This window comes from Mesoplodon bidens (assembly GCF_964165515.1).
Source record: "Mesoplodon bidens genome assembly, chromosome: 3".
NCBI classification, from domain to species: domain Eukaryota; kingdom Metazoa; phylum Chordata; class Mammalia; order Artiodactyla; family Ziphiidae; genus Mesoplodon; species Mesoplodon bidens.
The window spans coordinates 104,786,408-104,807,590 of record NC_138178.1 but is presented as its reverse complement, the minus strand read 5'-3'; the positions used below and the strand labels follow the sequence as shown (position 1 = coordinate 104,807,590).

General features: G+C 60.4%; 1 protein-coding gene across 1 annotated transcript; it reads right to left on the bottom strand.

The window, feature by feature from the left end:
• Positions 1-3,198: 3,198 nt before the first annotated feature.
• CARMIL3 (capping protein regulator and myosin 1 linker 3) lies at positions 3,199-20,505 on the bottom strand (the record flags this gene model as incomplete). The annotated part of the gene is made up of 40 exons (XM_081229181.1): positions 3,199-3,363; positions 3,487-3,597; positions 3,769-3,943; positions 4,035-4,153; positions 5,597-5,686; positions 5,791-5,857; positions 7,073-7,201; positions 7,537-7,852; positions 8,509-8,609; positions 9,007-9,215; positions 9,335-9,398; positions 9,678-9,815; positions 9,959-10,046; positions 10,836-11,011; positions 11,463-11,576; positions 11,774-11,902; positions 12,337-12,435; positions 12,524-12,617; positions 12,828-12,896; positions 13,139-13,311; positions 13,392-13,446; positions 13,595-13,691; positions 13,820-13,901; positions 14,340-14,409; positions 14,504-14,608; positions 14,686-14,762; positions 15,555-15,632; positions 15,772-15,881; positions 16,091-16,177; positions 16,404-16,498; positions 16,946-17,034; positions 17,115-17,190; positions 17,425-17,498; positions 17,602-17,672; positions 17,902-17,999; positions 18,204-18,319; positions 18,405-18,464; positions 18,569-18,619; positions 18,929-19,023; positions 20,466-20,505. The coding sequence occupies 40 exons, from the start codon at positions 20,503-20,505 to the stop codon at positions 3,338-3,340; spliced, it is 4,113 nt and encodes a 1,370-aa protein (XP_081085307.1). The 3' UTR covers positions 3,199-3,337.
• Positions 20,506-21,183: the final 678 nt, after the last annotated feature.

Below are 21,183 nucleotides of genomic sequence, written 5' to 3'. Positions count from 1 at the left end.
GTGGGCAGGAGGAGGCAGATTGGAAGGTACCCTCCGGGGCTGTCCCCATCCACCTCCCCCGACTCACCTTCTGGTTGGCTGACGGAAAGGGAGGGATGGTGGGCTTGCAGAGTGAGAAGCAGAGCCCAGTCCCTGCTGAAATCTCCTCCAGGTTCCTGGCAGTGGCTCCCACTATGACAATGCTGGCTTTCCTCCCCACCTCCCCTGTTCTCACACTTCTTGGCAGCACTGGCACTGTCTCTTAGCGACAGGATTTTGGGGGAGCCTCGGCCCCCTCCATGCTGCCCGTGGGATGCACGCACGCCACCCTCCCCCAGCAGAGGCACCAAGCTTTGGGCAGCAGCAGGCAGGGGTCCGCTGGCTTGAGTTCATGGCGGGGCCATCCATCTATCTTTGTCTGTCCACATCTCAGGGTGAGGCTGTCTGATCCCATGTCGTGCTTCCCCAGCGAGTGTCTGTTGGTGTGTCTGAATGCCCCCATCCCGTGTCTGTCCCCTAGTCGGGTGTCTGTCTTCAGGAGGGTGTGACAGTTCCCGTACCTCCCTCAGAACTGGGACCCTTCCCTGGCTGGGTACTCCCTCCCCACAGCGTGTGCCTTTCTGGATACGTGAGGGAGGGTCTGAATTGAAGGGGTCCTCTGCATTCCAGCCACAAGTCTCCCAGCTCTCACAGGTCCCCTGAGTTGGGCAGGGGCATGTGATGGTGAGGGTATCGGGTAGGACTAGAGACCTCTCTGGAGGCTGGGGGCGATGTTGTTATGGAGACTGGGCCAGGCTGGACCGGGCTGGGGCTGGGCTAGGGAGGAAGGGTGGGCTCACCTGGGCTCTAGTCGGGGGATCCTCTCTCCAGCTCTCTGGCCCTGGCCCTGACTCCTTTGGTGTTCCAGCCGCTGGCGCAGGCTCCGGCTCCGGCTCTGCAGCTATTTATGGGGCCTGGATGGGGAGGGGTTGGGGGGGGGCCGCAGCACCAGCTCCCCCCCCCGCACAGACCGGTTGGGAGGGAGAAGAGGGGAGGGGCAGGGCCACTGCCTAGGAGGAGCCACAGAGCCGGAGGAGGAGGGCGGGCTGGGGGTGGCTCAGACGCAGGACCCCTGCAGACAGTGACACACATCCTCCCCTTCATGCCACACCCACACCCCGCATCACAGAGATGCACACGTTGCAGTGGTGCGTGCACGCACACACATTCATGCCGGGAAATGATGGAGACATATGCACACACAACTCACAGGCTCACACGTATCTTGACACAAACAGGTGCCAGCACATAAACTCACCGTGACACCATGACAGTTACAGCCCTACGGATACACATAGGGAAACACACCCAATCTCACAACACTGTCTGTATCACATTTGTTAAGGACATTCACAGTCACATATAAAAGAACACTGGGCTATACTTGTCACACACAACATACTCTCATTCACGCCAACCAACCCGAATACGACAGAATGGAGATCTTCACGTGCTTCTTAAAAACCATCGTGTACCATGCTAAGGCTCATAGCTTTGAGAATTCAAAGTTCCCTAGCCACCTTTTAACAGGGAGACGAGGAAATGGACACAATTGCTTAAGGGCACACAGTGTCACATCCTGGTCGCGAAGCCCCCTGAAGATAGGGGGAGATGTGCTGGACTGATTCCTGAGGCATCTTCCTGGTACCCACAACTCCCCCCCTCCACCCCGAGATTCAACTCATATGGCCACATCCTTGTGGGACGGGCCGTGCCACACACAGATCTCGAGGAAACAAGACAATCATTCTCTAGTGAGGCCAGGGGAAGTGAGCAATTGCCCGGGAAGCTGCACGCCACGCGTGAAGACATTTGGGTACATGGTGATCTGGGATGAGTATGACAGAGGGGTCACCAAGACGTCTTCACCCTCCATCCCCAAAACTGCTTGTGTATTAAGATAGCAGCCATTTATTGAGCATCTCCTGGGTGCCAGGCACTGTGCCAGAGGTTGGGGCTACACAGGTTATTAAGACCCAGCTCCTGCCCCTGGGGGAGGTGCGTGTATATGGAACAAAAATCACACAGAGATGATCAGCCAATGCACAAATGCAATGAGGTATGACAGGTGCAAAGTATGGACCTATTCAGGATGCAGTGGGCCACAAAGAGGGAGGGCTCAATTTGGATGAGTCAGGGGAAGGCATCAGGAAGGGCTTCACGGAGGAAGAGGCTATTGAGCCCAGTCTTTTTTTTTAATATAAATTTATTCATTTATTTATTTTTGGCTGCGTTGGGTCTTCATTGCACCATGTGGGCTTTCTCTAGTTGTGGTGAGCGGGGGCTACTCTTCGTTGCGGTGCGCGGGCTTCTCATTGCGGTGGCTTCTCTTGCGGTGGAGCACGGGCTCGGGCTTCAGTAGTTGTGGCGCATGAGCTTAGTTGCTCCGCGGCATGTGGGATCTTCTCCGACCAGGGCTCGAACCCGTGTCCCCTGCATTGTCAGGCGGATTCTTAACCACTGTGCCGCCAGGGAAGTCCTTGAGCCCAGTCTTGAATGCCAAGCTGGTATTTGTTAGTACACTGATGAGAAATGATTAATTTTAATTATTGATCTTCTCCTGCCCTAGGCACTTCCGCTCACCTGCAGGCCACTCTACTGTTGAGATTTCTGACTACTGATGGTGTCCCCAGGATGACACAACACCATTTAATTCCACCATTAGTGAGCCTGCCTGTGCGTAAACACACACACACACACACACACACAGCACACTGCTCCCCAGTCTCTTCCTGGGACACTGGGATCTCCCCAATCCCACTGCACCTCCCCAAAGCCCCTGGTGTTTGTTCCCCCCCTTCTCCAGCCAGTTCAGCCAAGACCCTGCCCATAACAGCCACCCTGCTTGGTGACTTCTGAGTCCCCTCCCATCCAGCAGCTCTCCAGTCTTTCCTACCTCTCCCCTTAGAGCTCTAGCCCCATCTCTGGGGGGATGTTCCCCACTTTTCCCCACTGTGGGGCTTGAGGGAAGGGGAGCAGCTGGTGGGGAAAACAGCAGAGACTAGGGCAGGCGGTGGTTTTGGTTTTTTTATTCTATACAAGTGGAGAGAGAGCCCCTGGGGACAGAGGGACAGATCTGCCCTCCCAGGTGAGGAGACACCCCCCACCCCCCAGGTCTGCAGAGCAAGCAGAGCCTCTCTCTCCAGGCTGCTCCCTCCCTTCCTGTCCCCCACATCCTGTCCCCCAGGCCTCATCCTGCTGTACTGCGTCTGTGGGACAGGGGCTTGCAGAAGGGCCTGGAGGTGCGGGGATGGGTGGGGGTCTGAGTCCTTGTGAGGCACATGTTGAGAGGAAGGCTGGGGGGGTGTTGCAGCGGCTGTCACCCTGTTCCTGGCTCGCTGGCTCCTGCTGGGGGAAATCCAGGGAGTCCTGTTTCCCAGGCAGGGAGAGCCAGCCACGCCGTGTGGGTGGCCTCGTCACATGGATGGGTGGGAAGGGGGACCACCCTCTAGCCCACCCCTCTGGCACCTGTGGGGTCAGGGGGCTGTCTTCTATCAGGCTCCAGCTTGTCACAGGACTGTGCCCGCCGTGTCCTCTTGGGCTTCAGGGGGGCAGTCCGGCGGCCCGGATCTGGGGGCCCTGAAATGACAGTCAAGGCAGGCCTGGCCCATGAGTGGGGCTCACAGCCTGGGCACTCATCCAGGCTATGACCTCTGGCTGTCTGTCACTCATCCTGTGCCCAGGAAGGGACCCAATGTGGGCAGCAAGGCCCCAGAGGTGTCCCACACCCCCTTTAGCCAGGTGGCAGACCTTGGACCTCAGGCTCCTCTTGGTCCTGCTGGGAGCCCAGCCTCAGTCGGGGTTTGTTCATTCCTGGGGCCGCACCCTCAGTCTCAGCCTCCTCCCTGCCCCCTGGCTCCTGGGGGAGCCGGCGGCCCCTGTGCACAGCCACCGGCTTGGGGGGCCGCAGAGCTAAAGGAGGGTCCTGCAGCCGGCACAGAAGGAAGATGCTCAGTCAGTTAGTTTGTCTTTCTGCCTCCTCAAAGTGCCCTCCCCGCCGCCTTGCTGGCTCTCACCTTGGCGTTCCTGGCAGGAACCGTCCTCTCTGGGAATAGGGCCCCCTCCTTCTCCTCCTCCCCATCTTGGGATGCTGGGCTGGGGCTCTGGCAGCTGTGGTTGGGGGCGCTCTCCTCAGCTGGGGGATGGGAAGAGAGAAGAAACTGCAGGAAAAGACGTTCTTGCCCAGCCCTCCCTGTCCTTTGTTCCTGTGAAGCCCTGGAGGCCAGGACCTTCCCCGCCAAGCCCACTTGCTCCCATGTCTCTGCCTCAGATGTCCCCTTCTGCTCTCACGGTCCCCAGGATCCTCCTGAGCCTGTCACCTCTGCAGGGGGCTCTGGCTGACCCTCTTGAAGAGCAGGGACAGAGCCAGGGCCCGCGGCCTGCCGGGTCCACAGGCATGGCTGCCCAGCCAGGGCTGCAGTGCCCCGGCGCCCTGCCAAGGCTGCAACCTGGCACTCCTAGAACTCTCTGCCAGTCTGATTTAGATGGTGAGTCTGGAGGAGAGGTGCCTGGCATCCTCACCATTCCCCCTACCCTGCCTCTGTGGCTTTAGGCACCCTGGACCCAAGGACGTGCCACGTGTTTGGGGTTGTCTGTGTGTGTATCTGTGAGGTGCGGGTGAGGAAGCCCAGGAGGGTGCCGGCGGTTAGGGCGTGTGCAGGGAGCACCCGACAATCACCGTCTCCTAAATGAAGGATGGAGCCCCTCTTCCGGTGTCTTAACTAGTCTGTGTGTGGGATGGGATCATCAGCGAAGATGACCCCGGCGCTGGGTCGGCCTTGGAAGGCGGAGCAGGAGCACAGGCACTGCCAAGCCTCAGGCCAGCCTGGCTCTGCACCGCGCCCTTATGCCCTAGCCCTGGGGTGGGAGTGGAGGAGGGAAGGGAGTGTCTCTCTCCAGGGAGATTTGTCCCTGTCACTGTTGTTGGAGGGTCACATTCCAGACCTGGGGGAACTGAGGCTGATGCCGAGCTGACCGGCTTTCCTTTAGCTGCTCCCTAAATGAAAGGTGCTCTGAACCCAGCAGAAGGGAGGTGTCATACTATGATTCCCCCGCCCTTTACTCTGGAAGGTGAGCAACCTGTCAACACTGTGGGTGGTGACTGAGCCAGCACTTAACACCCAGGGTGTCTGACCTCCGAGGCAGGGGGCTCTTGCCCCTGCTGTGGAGTACCTTTCTGCATGAGCAGAGGATGGCCTGGTGAACTGTTTTTGGGGGAGACTGGAGTGTTGGAGGTGGGCCTGGTATGGCTGGTACTGCCCACCCTTTCCCCAGCTGGGGTGCAGAAGAGAGTCCTTCCTTACAGAGGGTGCCATTCTGCTGATGGCCCCCGCTCTAGAGAATTCCCTGAACCACCCACAAAGTGTTGTTCCTTGTAGGCTAAGCCTGGCAAAGCCACTTCTGTTCCGTGGGACCTTTCTTTGGATTGGGTTGTTTGTTTCTTTTGGATGTAGTTTTGTAGCTATCCTAAAGCATTTGCACAGTGTTGACATTCTACTGCCCCCCCTTAGTTAGCTTCTGTCTCTTTGGACACAACCCGGGCCTTCAGAGCTGCTGCCAGAGAAGAGGCTTTCCATACCTATATGCCACGTGGCCTCTGCTCGGCGCATGGCACTGAAGCTCGGCTTGGTGCTTTGGGGTGGTGGCGGGGGCTTCCAGGCTCCAGGCCCTGGAGTGGAGGGAGGGGATGGGAAAGGGAAGAGGGGAAAAGGCATGTTAGCAGGGGCCCTGAGAGACGGGGCAAAGGAAGGACGTGAGGGCGATCATTCTCACCTGCATCGTCCGAGGAACGCCATTTCTGCCAAGGCTGGACGTTGCCCTCCAGGTCTGGGCCTGGGCCCTGAAAGGACAGTTGAGTCAGGTCATTAAAAAAGTCCCTTCTGGGGGGGGACTGCAGTTAGCAAGGGGCTTCTGCTCTAGCATCTCATTAGTCCCTACACATTCGGACTGTTTTCCCCAAAGAGTGGCACTCATACCACCCCTAGGGGCATAAGAAATGGTTTACACGAATGAACATATGGTTATTTTAATATGTGTTTATTTTATGTGTAGTAGAAAAAACATGATTAGTACAACAATCCTGTGATTCTAAAGATGATAATGCTTAGGTAGGTCCACACTGCGTTTAAAAAGGTGAGTTGAGGGATTTCCTGCTGGCTCAGTGGTTAAGAATCCCCCTGCCAATGCAGGGGACACAGGTTTGAGCCCTGGTCCGGGAAGATCCCACATGCCGCGGAGCAACTAAACCCGTGCGCCGCAACTACTGAGCCTGCGCTCTAGAGCCCACAAGACACAACTACTGAAGCCCATGCACCTAGAGCCCGTGCTCCGCAAAAAGAGAAGCCACCGCAATGAGAAGCCCGCACAGCGCAACGAAGAGTAGCCCCCGCTTGCCGCAGCTAGAGAAAGCCTGCGCGCAGCAACGAAGACCCAACGCAGCTATAAATAAATAAACAAACAAACAAATAAATAAATAAATAAATTTATTTTTAAAAAAAGGTGAGTTGACTTAAATAAAAATATTATGTAAATAATGCTGTGGGGGCTTCCCTGGTGGCGCAGTGGTTGAGAGTCCGCCTGCCGATGCAGGGGACATGGGTTCGTGCCCCAGTCCGGGAGGATGCCACATGCCGCGGAGCGGCTGGGCCCGTGAGCCATGGCCGCTGAGCCTGCGCGTCCGGAGCCTGTGCTCCGCAACGGGAGAGGCCACAACAGTGAGAGGCCCGCGTATCGCAAAAAAATAATAATAATAATAATGCCGTGATATGTGGAGAAGGTGAAAAGCAGTCATAAAAGTGGTAATCAAGTCACCAAAATTTGGGAAACAGCTCTAGAGGTAAGTATTTTTAGGGCCACACACTTTATGAGGAAGCAGAGGCTCCAGAGTGACCTGTCCAGGGTTGCACAGCAAGTGTAGGGGCAGAACTGCAGCTGACACCTTCCACTCCAGAGCATCGCTCTCTCCACTGACCTGCCAACTGCAGGGCTGTGGGGAGGGGAGGGTGGTATGCAGGGACCCATGGACCCTCAGTTCGCCTCCCCAGGTTCCGCTCACCTCTCGTTTCCCATCGAAGCTCCAACCCTTGGCTCTTCCCAACCCAGGAAGGGCGACACTGTGGACCCTTGGCTGCTGTGCTGTCCCAGGGGCCTGGTCCCCCTCCCCAGGCTCTGCCCCGTCGGTGCCCTGGAACAAGGTTTCGGGTTTAGAATCAGTTCCCGATGGAGAAGGGGCTCCACAGGCAGCAAGGGAGCAGGGGAGGGCCCCAACCCCTCAGAGCCCCCTGCCTGGGGAAGCCCTATCCAGACCCTCTGAAGAGTCCTTCCACTGCCCTTATTTGCATGGTGGACTCCCAGCATGCGCTGCGTCACCAGGCTTAACCCAAGAAGCCCAGGAGCGAGGAACTGGAATGACCAAGTTCCCGAGTCCTAACAGTCTCCCGTTAATTGCCTAGGGTGGGGTGCGTGGATGGCCTACGTGTGGGGCAGCAAACCAGGACTCAGCACCCCTGCCTCACTTACCATCTTCCCGCGGAAGGAAGGCCCCCGGCCCCCGCCAAATGCAGGGAGGAGCCTGCTCTCCTCTTCTGGGCTCCAGCAGGGGGAGGAATTATTGCCGAGGCTGGGGGGATCTGGGCTAGGGGGGCTCTCCTGAGTCGGGGGTGGGGGCGGGGGCGGAGGGAGGAGGAGCCCGATGGTGGGGGACCCTGGACCCCTGTCCCCCTTGAAGCTCCGGGGCCGGCGAAAGTGAAACAAGCCTCGGCGCCTCTTCTTCTGGAGTGGAGGGAGTGGCGGCTCCAAGAGGCCTGGCCGCAGGGTCCTCAGAGTCCGGGGGTAGCTGGGTAGGGTTGGGGTGAGTTAGTGACAAAGTCGTGGGGAGATACCTAGGTCAGATGCCGAGGTCGTTCAGGGCCCAGGGTGGTGTTGGTGTTAGGCCAGTCCTGGCTCTCCGGAACCTCCAGCTGTCCTGTCTCTCCGGAACCTCCAGCTGTCCTGTCTCATCTAGTCTTTCCTGCCGTTCCATAACCCTTTCCACCTATTCTCAGGGGATGGTGTCCTCACCTTCCCTGTCACAACCCTCCAGCAGCCTCTTCCCTCCCAGGCACCCCTCCCCCCATCTCCTCTCAGCCTCTCCAAGTGACCCAGTTCCTTCTGGAGAGATGCCGGGGAGTCTGTGCACGACAGTGACAGAACACACCCTCCAGGCCTGGTTCCACTAACTGTCACCCCATTCCAGGGCCTGCTATCCCCCCAACCCCAATCCCGCTGTGGTGGTTCACTCTGGCCCCATTCTTTTCTGCTGTTATGAGGGGATTCAGAGAACATGGGAACTAAGGGCTCGGTGTGGAGGAAAGAGAATGTGGGGGAAATCTCCCAGAGAGACTGGCTTTGGGGCACTGCCATTGGAGAGGCCTCTCTGGGAGATGGGTGGACACAGGAGCCCTCCAGGGCCTTGCAGCCTGCTGAAATTGGGGGTGTGCCTGGGCACCACACCTGGAGCTTTCATCCATAACCCTTCGGCTGAAGAAGTCCTCCAGCCCCTCATCCAGGCGGGTGGCCGTCCCGTTCTCCTGACGGGTCCCAGGTACTGGCGCCTGCTGGGAGGAAAGTCCTGTAGGATATACCATCTGGGTGAGGAAGCCCTCCTCCCATCCACTCAAGGCCTTCCCCTTTGGACTTGGACTTGCCTCTTTTTGGCCCCACGGAAACTTAGACTTCAGGACACCTGGGCATTTCTTAAACTTGGTGGCTCTTGACTCTCTCTCTCACCAAAATGAGAACTGCCACTGTCTAGCAGACAGAGATTTCCTATCTGTGACAAGGTCTAGCTCCATCCAATCCGGATAACTCCTCTTCTGTTCCATGGCCTGCCTGGGCCCCTGCCCGATCTCCCAAGGCTAGTACCTCTGGCATTGGTGTCCTAGAGCTAGAATCTCTGGCTCTGGCACTGCTAAGTGAAGTTGGCCCCCTTGTGAGGCTTTAGGGACTCACGCTGGGCCGACCAGGTCCCGGAGGGGTGGTCCTGGGGGGTCGGGGCCTCCCTTGTGTTTGATGCCTTAGTTTGTAGCCGTGAGTGGGCAGCTCAGATAGACCTTCCCAGGAGCCACTAGCTGTGGGCTGGCTGCTCCCGAGTCCTGAGAACCAGCCAGGGGGGATCCCCAGGCTCCCCAGCTGGCTTTCCACGTCCTGAGGGCTCCCACCTGTGGGGAGAGCAGCGTTTAGAGGGACTAGCAAGAAGGACAGGGAGAAAGCAGGCTGGAGAGGCGGAGATAAAAAGCAAGGGAATCAGGGCCATCAGCGCGGAGGCTGGAAGACTCACTAATGAAGGCAGACACCGGCCGGATCTTGCGGCAGCGTTTCTGCTTTTTGATGGCCATGGTGTCCTGCAGAGATGGAGGCATACGGTGGGGCCAGGTGGCAAACCCCAGGAGCCTCGCCTGGAGCCTCCCATTCCTCATAAAGCCTTCTCTTTAGAGTCCATCCCGCTTCCCTGTCCTTAGGCGGCTGAGGCAATGGGACAAGGGAAGAGGCTGGGCGGGATCGGGGTGAGGGGATGAGACCCAGCGAGGGGCAGAGAGTGGAGTCCAGGGAAGTAGAAGGGGACAGCGTTTTGCAGGGTCAGGGGCAGGACCAAAGTTAAGGAGGGGAGTGGGGGTGCTCACGATGTTGGTCCCAAGTTCATCATCTGTGGTCTCGTCACGGTCATGGTTCCGGCCTCGGCCCCGGGAGGACGGATCCTGTCCTTGGCACGGCCCCCCTGGCGGATCTGACAGTGTCTTTAGCTGGGCCAGGTGTCGGGCCTATAGGGAAGGACAGGTGTGAACAGGATCCCAAGGAAGCCGCCCACCGCCCAGGACCTTGACGGGGAGGGCTGGTGGGGGGAGATGTGGGTGATGTGGGGTGGAGGACATGTCTGGGCCTGGCTGAGGCTCAGAAGTCTTACCAGGCTCTTGTGGGAGTGGTACAGCTCCTGCAGGATCTCGTCTACTATGGAGTTGGTCAAGTAGGTGACGACTGAGAGCTTCACTTCACTGTGGGCACGGGGGGGTGGCTCAGCTCCTCCCTGTCTGCCCCTGAGCCTCTGCCCCAGCCTTCCCCAGACGCCCGAGGGAGCTGGCCAGCCGCCCTGGCTGCCCACGGAGAACACAGCTGCACGAGGCACCTGGGATCCACCACCCCGCTCCACCCACAGCCCTTCCAGCCTAGGGGTGTGGGGAGGGGGAGGGTGGACGAAGACGAACTGACGGGGAGGGGCAGAGGGGCTCTGGGTCCGGCCCCTGGAGCTCCAGTGGAACAGAGCGAGGTAAACTGAGGGGTTGCGTGAATTCTGCCCGTCTCTGCTGTAAGAGCAGGAACCAGCACTTCTTGAGCCTGGCCATTTCACGGGTTTGTGTAATAATTTTCCTTCATTTTAGTGAGAGGTGGCACCCAGACTGGAATGAGAGAGAGCTCTAGGGGCCATGAAAACTTGGGGGGATAGGCAGCACAGTCCATGCACCCCTATTCTTTGTCCACACCTCCGAGGAGGCTGTGCTCTGTTTTTAGAGGTCAGTTCCTGGGGGTATGTGCGCGGCTGTGTGTACGTGTACATGTGTGTGCACTGTCCGGACTCCTAAACCCCAGCTCAGCATTTAGACTGCTAGGGCAAAGACGAGTCAGACCCCAAATAGCAAGGTTGCAGTTGTAAAGATTCATCCCTTGTAATGTAGATTGTGTCATTCATTATTCATTGCTGATGGCTGGGCCCCCCCCCCCCACCAAGTCCCTAAGTGCTCCAGGCCAAGTCCAGCCTCCCCTCCAGCCCCACCCCCGCCTCTCACTCCAGCTTGTTCTGAATGTCCTGCCCCGCCTGCTCCAGCAGCGCCCCTCGGATGAAGTTCCGGGGCACAGTGACGCGCTCAGCCACATTGCTCAGCATCTTGTTGTGCCCTTCAGCCACCCGCATGGCCACGGGGCATAACTCTTGCGTTAGGCTGACCATGGACTCCAGGATCACCTAGTACGTGGGGAAAGGAGGCCAGAGGCCCAAGGAGGGCAGGGTCAGGGCTGGCACCACAGTGGAAGAGACTCCAGCCTGTCTATTCCAGCCCCCCGTGGGGAGACTGAGGGGCCAGCCAAGGTCACAGGGCTGGTTAGCAGCAGAGCCTTGGACACTTGGGCTTCCCCACATCCTGGTCAGTGTCCTTTTCATCCTACCACATGGACACATGGACAGGGGAGGGTCAGTCCAAGGATCAGAGTCCAGAGGGAGAGCTCAGAGCTCAGGGGCTAAGGTTGAAACAAGCAGCAAATATCCGAGGCCGGTTCTCTAGCAATGCCTTGGCACAGTGGGAGTGTAGGTGGTCTCAGCTCTGCAACTCCTTCTTGCCCACGGTAATCTTCCCGTGCTGGCCTCGGCCCTTGGCTTAGGGCCTTGGTCAGCACCGGGCTCCCTCCCCAGGACTTGCCTGCAGCTCCTTGTCCACAGCCTTGGACACCTCACTGGCTACTGACTCCAGCCTCTGCCTCACGGGACCGTCGTTGGCCAGCATGTGGCCCAGCTCATAGAGGCTGGGAAACAGCTGGGGAAGAAAGGGGCTCTGATCAGAAGGTCAGAATCTGGCCTCGTTGGGTCCTTGGCCTAGGAGGCCATGAAAACTTGGGGGGATAGGCAGTGCCGTCCATGGGCACTCCTGGACCTGGACACTCCTGGGCTGGCACGCTGGCCTTCTTGGGCTCTCTAGACTGTCAGGGGAGGGTGGGGCTGCGGAGGGCTCACCGCCCGGGAGTTCTTGGCATCCTTGATGAGGTCCCGAGCATAGAGCAGCTCATCCTGCACGGGCTCCAGGGGGCACAGCCTCAGCGCCCGAACCTCCTCTTGCACCCGTCCGCACAGCCGCTGCAGCATCTGCAGCACAGGTGGCAGGGGTGTTAGGGGGGACTCCCGCATCTTCACCTTCCCAGGTGGGCCCCCAGGCGCCCCATTTCTGGGCCCCCTTGGGCAGTGCTACTGGTGCTGGCACTGACAGGGGTAAGGGTGATGTCTCCCGATGGCCTGTTTCCTCTTCTTCTTGGGATGCCCTCTTGAACACTCAGTGGAGCTCCCATGGTCCTGGGACCCCTTGTCTGGGACCCCCGCTGTTTGCCCACGTGTTCTCTCATGTTTGGGGCCCACATTCTGCACGTCCTGTCTTTTTGCTCTCCCACATGCTCAATCCACTTATGGGCACCACACGATGCCTCTCTCATGACCCCTCCCGCCCCGACCTGGGCTGAATCACATCAGCCCTGTGCCCTGCGTGCCCCACGTGTGCCCCCTGTGTCTCGGAGGGAAATGTTTACTTGCTCGGCGCTGCTGGTCACCAGGCCCTGCTGCAGCCTGAAAGCCTGTTCCTGCGGGCACGTCTGAGAATGGTTGTTCCTCACCAAGTACCACTGGATCTGGAGATGATGATGGGTGGGTGGGGTGAGGGCCAGGGGATGTGGGCTGGCCCCTGCCCCTCGGGTTCCACCCTGCTCAGGCCGCCACCTTCTGCCAGACGTCCTCGGTACGCTCCGGGGCGCTGCGGTAGGCTTGGGAGATGTCGCTCACGGGGAAGGACATGAAGCGCAGCGTATGGTTGCTGTGGGACAGAGTGGCTCAGCTAGGTGGGATAGAGCCTCCTGCTCCCCAGACCCCACCTCTTGCTGACCATTTCCCTCTTCTGTGGTCCTTCCTAACGTTTCTATGCAAGTAGGTCAGGTGGACTGGGGTGGGGCTGGTGTAGTTCAGGCCTGGTCCAGGTACAGGGAAGCTGGGGGCTAGGATCAGGGCACTGCTCTGGTCTACTCACCTCTCCAGGGCCCTTGCAATGTCCAGAAAGCCTAGGGCAGATGTATTGTTCCGATCCCATAGGATAGTTCTGGGGAAAGGGTGAGCATCAGCATATTACCCCTCCCTCGGGGTCTCTCTTAGGGGCAGGGGACACATCCCCCTTGGGAGCCTTCCCTCCTTTCCTGGGTAATGAGGCTGACTCAGAGATGGTCCTGGGACTAAAGGTCTCCTGGAAGCTGGGGTACAGAGCAGCGAGGCAGCAAGGAGGGCATGTATGTGCGTGGGGGAGGGCTGGGGCTCCAGGTGAGAGGGTCCAGGTGTGGGCCCCACCTGAGGGAGGAGTTTATCTGCAGGGCCTTAGAGAGCATCTTGGCCCCGATGTCCTCCATGCCATTGCCGCTCAGATCCACCTTCGCCAGGCAGGTGTTGCTGCCCAGGGCATTGATGAGGATGCTGGTGCGAAGCTTCAGCCGGGAGTCTGCTACTGACAGTGACTGCAAGGACTGTGTGGGCAAGTGGGGGGTTTGGCCCAGTCCCTGCAGCCCCTGTCACTGCAGGTCCCCTCCCAGGCCCAGGCACTCACACAGTCCTCTTCCTGGATTAGCTGCACCAGCTTGTGGAGGATCTCCTCCAGGGTCCTGTGGGGAGTCGGGGCTCAGAGTAGGAGGGGAGGGGGCTGGGGTCATGTTAGTGGAGCAGCAGAGAGGCGGTCAAGGGTAACACAGTGAGCCACAAGGATAGGCGGATGATGGAGTGAGGGTCTGTGGGTACAGGGAGGGGCCTCACTTGGCCTTGACGTTGAAGTTCTTGCCCAGGAACAGGTGCTTGAGGGACTTGTTCTTGCCAAGTGCGGGCACCAGTGTCAGGAGGTCCGAGTCGAACCCTGGCCAGTAGATGGGAGAGGCCTGGCCTTGAGGCCCGAAGCTCACTGGAGTCTCCTTAGGGCTTCTCTCTCGTGCTCTAGGCCCCTGTCCCCACCTGGCCCCCAGGAAGGGAAGTGCCCCCACTCACCATTGTCTGACAGATCCAGGCTGCCCACACAGGTGACAGCCCACAGCTGCTCCTGCAAAGCCTGGGCTCCAGCTGAGCGGAGCTGCAGGGACAGGGTGTGGGTGGAAGACAGGGCACCTTTAATGCTTAGAGATAAGAGGAGTCATGCCAGGATTCAAGATCATACCAGGTCTTCTCAGGTGTGAAATCTGGAGGCCCCTTCTCTACACCAGATCCTTCCCTAGGGCTCTCTCCCCTCCCTTCAGCCAGAAAAATCTCCAGGCCGCTGCTCTGGAGACAGCTTGCTCCTGCCATCTGGTGGGAAAGCCTGGTATCTCCCACCCCAAAGCGGTCAGCGAGGAGATCCTGGAGACTGAAAATGACCTCTAGAAAGAGGGCCGCAGACCACAGATGGAGAGGGGAAAGTGGGGGTGAGGTCAGGGCGGGGTGTTGCTGAGGGGTAGCGCGGAGGCAGGATGGAGCCAGAGCTTGACTTAGGGAAATGAAGGGTGGGGTGATGGGTGGGGGACTGAGGGCTCACCTCACAGCTGCTGAGGTCCAGGTGCAGATCGCTGAGGTGACTGTTGAGGGAGAGGCCCTGGAGCAGCGCCCTGTGGGAGGAAGGTCAGCAGGCCCGCCTTTACCCCTCACCCCCTTCTCCCAGGGTTCCCCCTCGGACACCCCCCAACCCTGCACCCACCCGACCTGAGGGCCTCCAGGGGCAGCCTCGTGGCCGACAGGTTGATGTGGCTCAGAGTGTAGGTGCTGCTGAAGAACTGCTTGAAGGCAGGCGGGGCCTCCCGGCCCTTCCTGCGGAGATGCCTGGGGTCAGCAAGGGAGGGGGTGCCCACGACTTGCCCTGCCCCTCCCTGCACCCGTGCTCCCACCTGTGGGAGCAGCTGTTGCGCGCCAGGTTGAGGTAGGTGAGGTGGGAGCAGCAGCCGTGGAGCAGGGCGCCCAGAAGCTGTGGGGTGGAGACAGGGTGCGTCTCACGGGGCTGGGAGGGCTGCCGGGAGGGGCGACGAGGACTCCCTCCTCCCCCCAACCAAGGTCCTGGCGCTTCGCCCTCTGCGGTCAATCTGTGCGAGCCCCGCTGTGCCTGCCCACTTAGCCTCTTCAAGCCTCAGTTTCCCCTCTGTAGAAAGTGGGTCTACTCCCACCTGCCTGGCCCCCAGGGTGTGAGAGGCTCATAGGCAGTGGATGTGTAAAGCCAGGGTGCCCACAGGCTCGTAAGGTGCCTGGTTCAAGTTAGGGAAGGAGTCCTTTCCTCCGGTGGACTCAGCGCTGCGCTGGGGCTCACGGCTGAGCGGCTGAGGAATGGATCCGGGCTGGCTTTTTTTTTTTTTTTTTTTTTTTGGCGGTACGCGGGCCTCTCACTGTCGTGGCCTTTCCCGTTGTGGAGCACAGGCTCCGGACGCGCAGGCTCAGCGGCCATGGCTCATGGGCCCAGCCGCTCCGCGGCATGTGGGATCTTCCCGGACCGGGGCACGAACCCGTGTCCCCTGCATCGGCAGGCAGACTCTCAACCACTGCGCCACCAGGGAAGCCCCGGGCTGGCTTTTAGGCACAGCCAGCACAGCCTTGGCGGCACACGGATAAAGTGCTGCACAGGTGTGAGCTTTGGCGTTGATTTGTAATTCAGCTGAACCTGAAGCCATGCTGCCAGCTCTGCCCACCTCTGTACTCAAGGAGGGGGTGACCCACCCCAGCCTCCCCAGATCACCACAGGCTGGCTCCCCCGTCACCAACCCCTCACCAAGTCGATGGCGCAGTCAGTCCCCGCCAGGTCCAGGTGCACCAGGGCATTGGGCTGGGCCAGGAAACTGTAGAGGGCCTGGGAAGGAAGGACAGAGGGGTTGCAGGTGAAGGGGTGACAGAACCCCTCCCCTCCCCAGGGCTAAAGGGCAGAGACCCCAGGCCCTGAAGCCCGAGTGGGCCTCTGCAGGGGCTTGAGGCTATATTCGTGGACTCACGTTGGCCTCATCTGTGGCGAGCAGCCCAGGGTTCTTGCTCAGGTCCAGGTATTGAAGGGAGCTGGCAAAGGCCGGATTGGCCCCGAAGGTCTGGCCCAGTGCCTGGAGCCCTGAGCACAGCGGGCACTGGGCTGGGTTGGCCACCCCCCAGAACTCTTCCCCTTGCATACAACTCTTCCCCACTCTCCAAATGTGGCTCCTTTCCCTTCTTTGATCCCTGGGATGCTGTGTGAGTGTATGGGTACACCTCTGGGACTCGACACCCAGGCAGTGCTGGGGGAGGGTCAGAGTCAGAGGTCAGGGGTCCCGGGGCAAGTACCTCGAGGGGAAATGGCAGTCTTGGCCAGGCACAGTTTGGTGAGGCCAGTGGGGAGGCAGAGGAGCTGCTGGCTCAGGCTGAGGAACCCTGGGGAGTAGAGAGAGAAGGGGGCCACTGAGAGACGGGCAGTGGGGGCAGGTGGTGCAGAGTCAGACTGGGCGCTTGAGTGGGGTATGGGCCTGGGGTCAAGGATGGCATATTGGGGCAGGGGCTGGCATCAGGTCGGAGAGCCCCTGTTCAGACCGGGCTGGGCTCTGGGCTGGGACAGGGGTCTGCGTTGTGATGGGGGGTAGGATTCAGGGCTGGGGCTCACCCTTGTCCTCGATGGGGTTGTGGGACAGAGTGAGGGCATGCAGCGCACAGCTCCCGTTCTCCCCAAATACCCCGGCCAGCTTCTGGACAAAGTCCCTTCAGGGAAGGGGAGGAAGGATGTGTTTGTCCCAGGCCCTGGGCTTCCCCTCCTCCTCCACCTGCCTGCCTGGCTGGGGCTGCAATGGTTGGAGGCCCCCGCAGGTGGGAAGCAGCTCGGGGCCTGCCAGGGAGCTTGCCGTCACTCCAGAATACCTGGGAAGTTGTGCTGAGACAAAGCCCAGCTTAGGGTCCTCGAGACTGGAGCAGCGCACTCTGCTCGGTGGCTGACGGCAGGAGGGGACGGGGCACGGAGGTACGGGGGAAGGCTGTGGAGCTGGGGGCCAGGAGGCTTAGGCATGGCTTGCTCTGTGCCCTCTTTGGGCCTCTTCTGTACGGTGAGGAGCTGGATGAGATGGTTCAGAGGCCCATATCATGCTCTGAGGTTCTGGGGCCCTAAGACTACATCAAGGGGGTACCACTGCCCAAGGAGGAGGCTGGCCTCACGTCTTAAGCCCGGCGTTGTCCAGCACCAGCTCTTCGAGGCTCCCCGACTTGCTCAGGGTGTGTAGCACCTGTTCTAGCACTTCAGAGCCCTGAGGACAGAGGGGGTCATGTGACCAGGAGCCAGAGAGGGCAGTACTCTCCCCTCCCCACTGCCCCTCCTAGACCCTACCAGCCGCAGGTCCTTGCAGTAGAGTTTGGTGAACCATTGGTTGTAGGCCAGGGCTGCCACCATTAGGGCCAAGTCTCTGTGGGGAGATCGAGGGCGGCAGGAAGGTGGTGAGCAGGTGGCTAGGGCCGGGAGGAAGAGACTAGGGCTGGGGTGGTTGGGCTGGGGAAAGCCTAGATGGGTGGAATGCAGGGCGGGTGGGGGCTGGGAGACAGAGCCGGGGCTGTGGGTGGGACCAGAAGGGAGAGCCTAGAAGGGCCAGGGCTGGGCTGGGGCTGGAATGGGGGCTTGAGTCTCTACCCCATCTGCTTACCGGCTCTCCAAGTGGCTGAAATCCAAAAGATTGAACTCCCGGTTATCCTCGGCATGATAGATGGTGTCCACATCCTTGGAGAGGTGGAACTGGCTCACACCTGCTTCCCTCCTCCTCCTCCTCTGCCCCCTCCCTCTGGGTCCCACCTGCCCGCCTGCCGGTCCGGGCCCAACGCACCCATTGCACCTCCTCACGGCAGTGCAGCCCATTGTAGTCGCACAGGGCGGCGTAGGTCTCGGAGAAGCCACCTGTGGGGCAGGAGATGGGCTGGCTCCTTGAGCGGTAAGGGGGTGGGGAACAGGCTTGGAGTTCAAGGAAAGGTCAAGGTCACTTTATACACCAGTGTCCTGGGTTCATGAACCTCTGAGGTCTGGGAGCCGTGGAGTCTCAGGGCAGGCAAAGGCCCGTACACAGAGGACTCTGAGCAAGGGGCAGGGTGGTGTAGGCCCCACTTTCCTCAAGTCTGCCCCTGCTCACCGCAGACGCTGTGAGCGGTGGACGTGGAAGTCTCAGAGTTAGGGGACGTGTCTCGGGGCCCTTCTGGGGTATCTGCATTTCCACGCCGGATTAGACTCCTGGAAAACGAACAAATCCATCCCAAGATGGGTGGAAAGAGGCTCTCAATTCTCACCCTGTTATAGCTTCCGGATCCCCAGGAAAAGCAGGAATAGGGACACAAGAGCTCTTCGCCTTGATGTCTCGGGGGCCCAGGGGAAGGAGGGAGGGAGGAAGGAGGTCTCCTTGTCTGACCCCTGAGAGACTCCTCCTTTGCCACTCACCCAGGGCCAGGGCAGACCTTGGAGAGGGCAGAGCTCACATGTCGTGTCACCTGGTCCACGCTCTCAGCCGATGGCAGCCGCATGCTCACCATGCCACGCTCTGTCTCCACTAGGATCTGGGGGAGAGGGAGCAGCAGGGCCTCAGATGCGGGCTTCCTCCTCCCGCTGGCCCAGGAGTGGGGCCCGAGCCCTGGCGCTCACCTGGTTCTGACTGAGCGTGTTGAAGGCACGGATCTCCAGGACATTGAAGGAGCTCTCCACCTGGGGGGAGGGGACACGGGGATGCCCAGCTCATGGTCAGGGCCTGGCTGCCGGGCTCAGAGGGGAGCACTCCAGGTGCTCTCCGGCTCATCGGCCTAACTCACCTTGGCTGGGACTTTAAGGGGGAAAAGGTGGAGGCGCCAGGAGGTCAGGGCCTTCAGAGAAGGGAAAAGAACATCAGCAGCAAATGGCAGCTTCCTGGGCCCTAGTCACCCTGCCCTCTGTTAGCCCCCTCAGCCTGTGTGCACCCCCTGCCAGCTGACCCTCTGCTCTGGAAGTCCCCCCTCTCTCACATGCCTCACCCTAGGCTCCTAGACATCCACCCAGTCCAGCCTCCCCCTGCCCCCAGGCTATGTCTTCTCAGCTCTCCCCCCCACTGTCTCCCCTGTCCCCCCAGGCTCCTTGCCCTCACCAGCCCAGGTGCTCTTGATCCCCCCTCCCCTCCCCCAGCCCAGTGTCCTCACCAGCACTCGGTCCTCGAACTTCTTGGGCTTCGTCTCCAGCTTGACACGATGTTGTTGGAGCACAGCCGCTTGGCTCAGGCACCTCCGGATGCTGTCTGCAGGTGGGTGGTGGGCTGCTCAGAGCTCCCCTGACCCTGGCCGCCCCCGCAAACCCGAGGCTCTCCAGGGGCAGGGGCAGAGGAGAGGAGAGAGAATCAGAGAGAGACCGAGAAGGACAGGGACCGAGACCTTTCCTTCTTGGGTGACTTTTCTCTTTCTATTAGAAAGGCAGTGGGGTGTGGAGAAAACTCTGGCTCCTGACGTTCCTGAGTCGGGGGACAGTAGCTGAGTGACACCGTGGGAGAGTGTGAAGGATTTTTCCAACCCGTGCACTCCAGCAGCTGTCAACACATACAGAGTGAGTCAGTGTGTAGGGGTGTGGAGGGTATCCCTTCGGCTGCATTCTAGGTGGTCTGGGTGTGAGTGTCTACCTTTTACTACGCATGTAAAGAAGATGCCAGGGAGCCCGTGTGTGGCATTGGTGGGGATGGGTAAGTGTGAATGAGTATGCTGTGTCTGCAGTTGTGAAAGGGGCACAGAGCCAGCCAGCTCTGGTGTGGGTGGGAGCTGTGGGGTAGGAAGGAGTTAGTGTTTAAATGAGTTCCATACCCATCTGCTGGCAGAATCATCCAGATATCCCAGTGTGTGTGCGTGCGTGCGTGTGCGCTTTCTGTAAAGATGTGTGTACACACATCTCATGATTGTGCTTGTGTGCCTGTGGGGCTGTGGGAAATCGCCACGGTGCAGCATGCCTCTGAGTATCCTTGAGCGTCCCGGTCTCTGCGTGGGCTAGCCTGTGCTCCCGCCTCTGGGGGTCAGGGTTGGCAGTGCTGGGGGGTCGGGCCTTGGTTTGGTCTGAGTCTGAGAACCAGGCAAACAGGAGAGGCCGTGAGGTGTGGGTGTGGGGTAGAGAGAAGGGGGTTAGGCTGGGCTGTGGGCTGTGGTAGATAAGCTTCAGTAGACCCCGCTCCTGGTTTTAGCTCCAGTCCAGGCCCTTTTCCCTGACTCCCTTCTTTGCCCCACTGGCCGGGGCGCTAGGGGGGCTCTCAAGCCAGTTCCGGGGCCGGGCCCAGAGGAGGGAGGGTGTTGAGGCCAGAGGAGGTCAGGACCTGGGGCAGCTCCCATCACCCGGCACGGCTGGCCGGGCCCCGCCCGGCGGGGAAACGGGGATTCTCCGGAGGGGACACTGGATGCTTCGCCGAGGGGTGGGCCAGAATCGCTGAGAGTCAGCCCCAGGGAGCGTGAAGGGACTGCACCTGTCACTGAAGATCAGGACGGGCGGCTCTGGGACACGTAGGTCCTGACGGGGGTGAGGCGAGGGGGGCAGCAGAGGATGCTCTGGGACAGCGATGCCCCGAGCTGGGATGCAGGGGCAGGGAGCTGCCTTGGAACCGGATGCATGAGGGGCGGGAGGCAGCGGGGTGTACCGCGGGGAGGAACGCACTGGGTCTGGGAGGCTCCCGGACGGGGCGTCCCGGAGACCACCGCAGCCTCGTACCTTGCAGCTCGCGGGTGAGCTCCGCGCTGGACTTGGCCATGGCGGCCGTTGCTGCCGCTGTTGCTGCAGAGGAGCCGCCGTCGCCACCGCCGGGGAGACGCGGCACATGCTAGACCCGGCTCCGGCAGGGCCCCGGCGCTGAGCGCTGCAGCAGCCGCTGAGCCCGCTCCTGTGAGGGGCGGCTGCGCGAGCGCTACTCCCCCCCGCTTCGGAGCGCCGGGTCTCCCACCCCGCCCGGGGAGGTGCCGGACTGAGCATGCGCGCCGCGCCTCCGAGCCGCGTGAGACCCTGAGAGCGCTCGCGCCCACCCCTCCCGCCGGCTCTAGCGTGCTACGCCCTGTGCGTGTCGCCTGCAGCCCGGGCCATCTCCCGGAAGGGGGGCAGCGTCCCCACTTTCCGTGTCACCCACTCCTCGGGCACCGTGAGCAGAACCCACTTCTTTTGTTCGTAGGCCTGGGTACCCCTCGCCGGGTCATCCTTGCAAGGCTCCTCCCTTTTCACTGCTTGCTCGGGACCCGTCCAGCGCGTCCTCGCTGACCCTCGAAGGAAGGAACTCTAGGCCGAGGGCGATGCCGGCAGAGGACATGGTTGAATGTGGCGGACGTCGTCCTTCGTTTTCCTTTTGCCCAGCCTCGGGGATCCCTGCGGTGTTCTTGGCACCATCCCCGCGGGTGTGAGGCCAAGAGCAGCACCTGGGAATTCCCGTGCCACCTCCTCC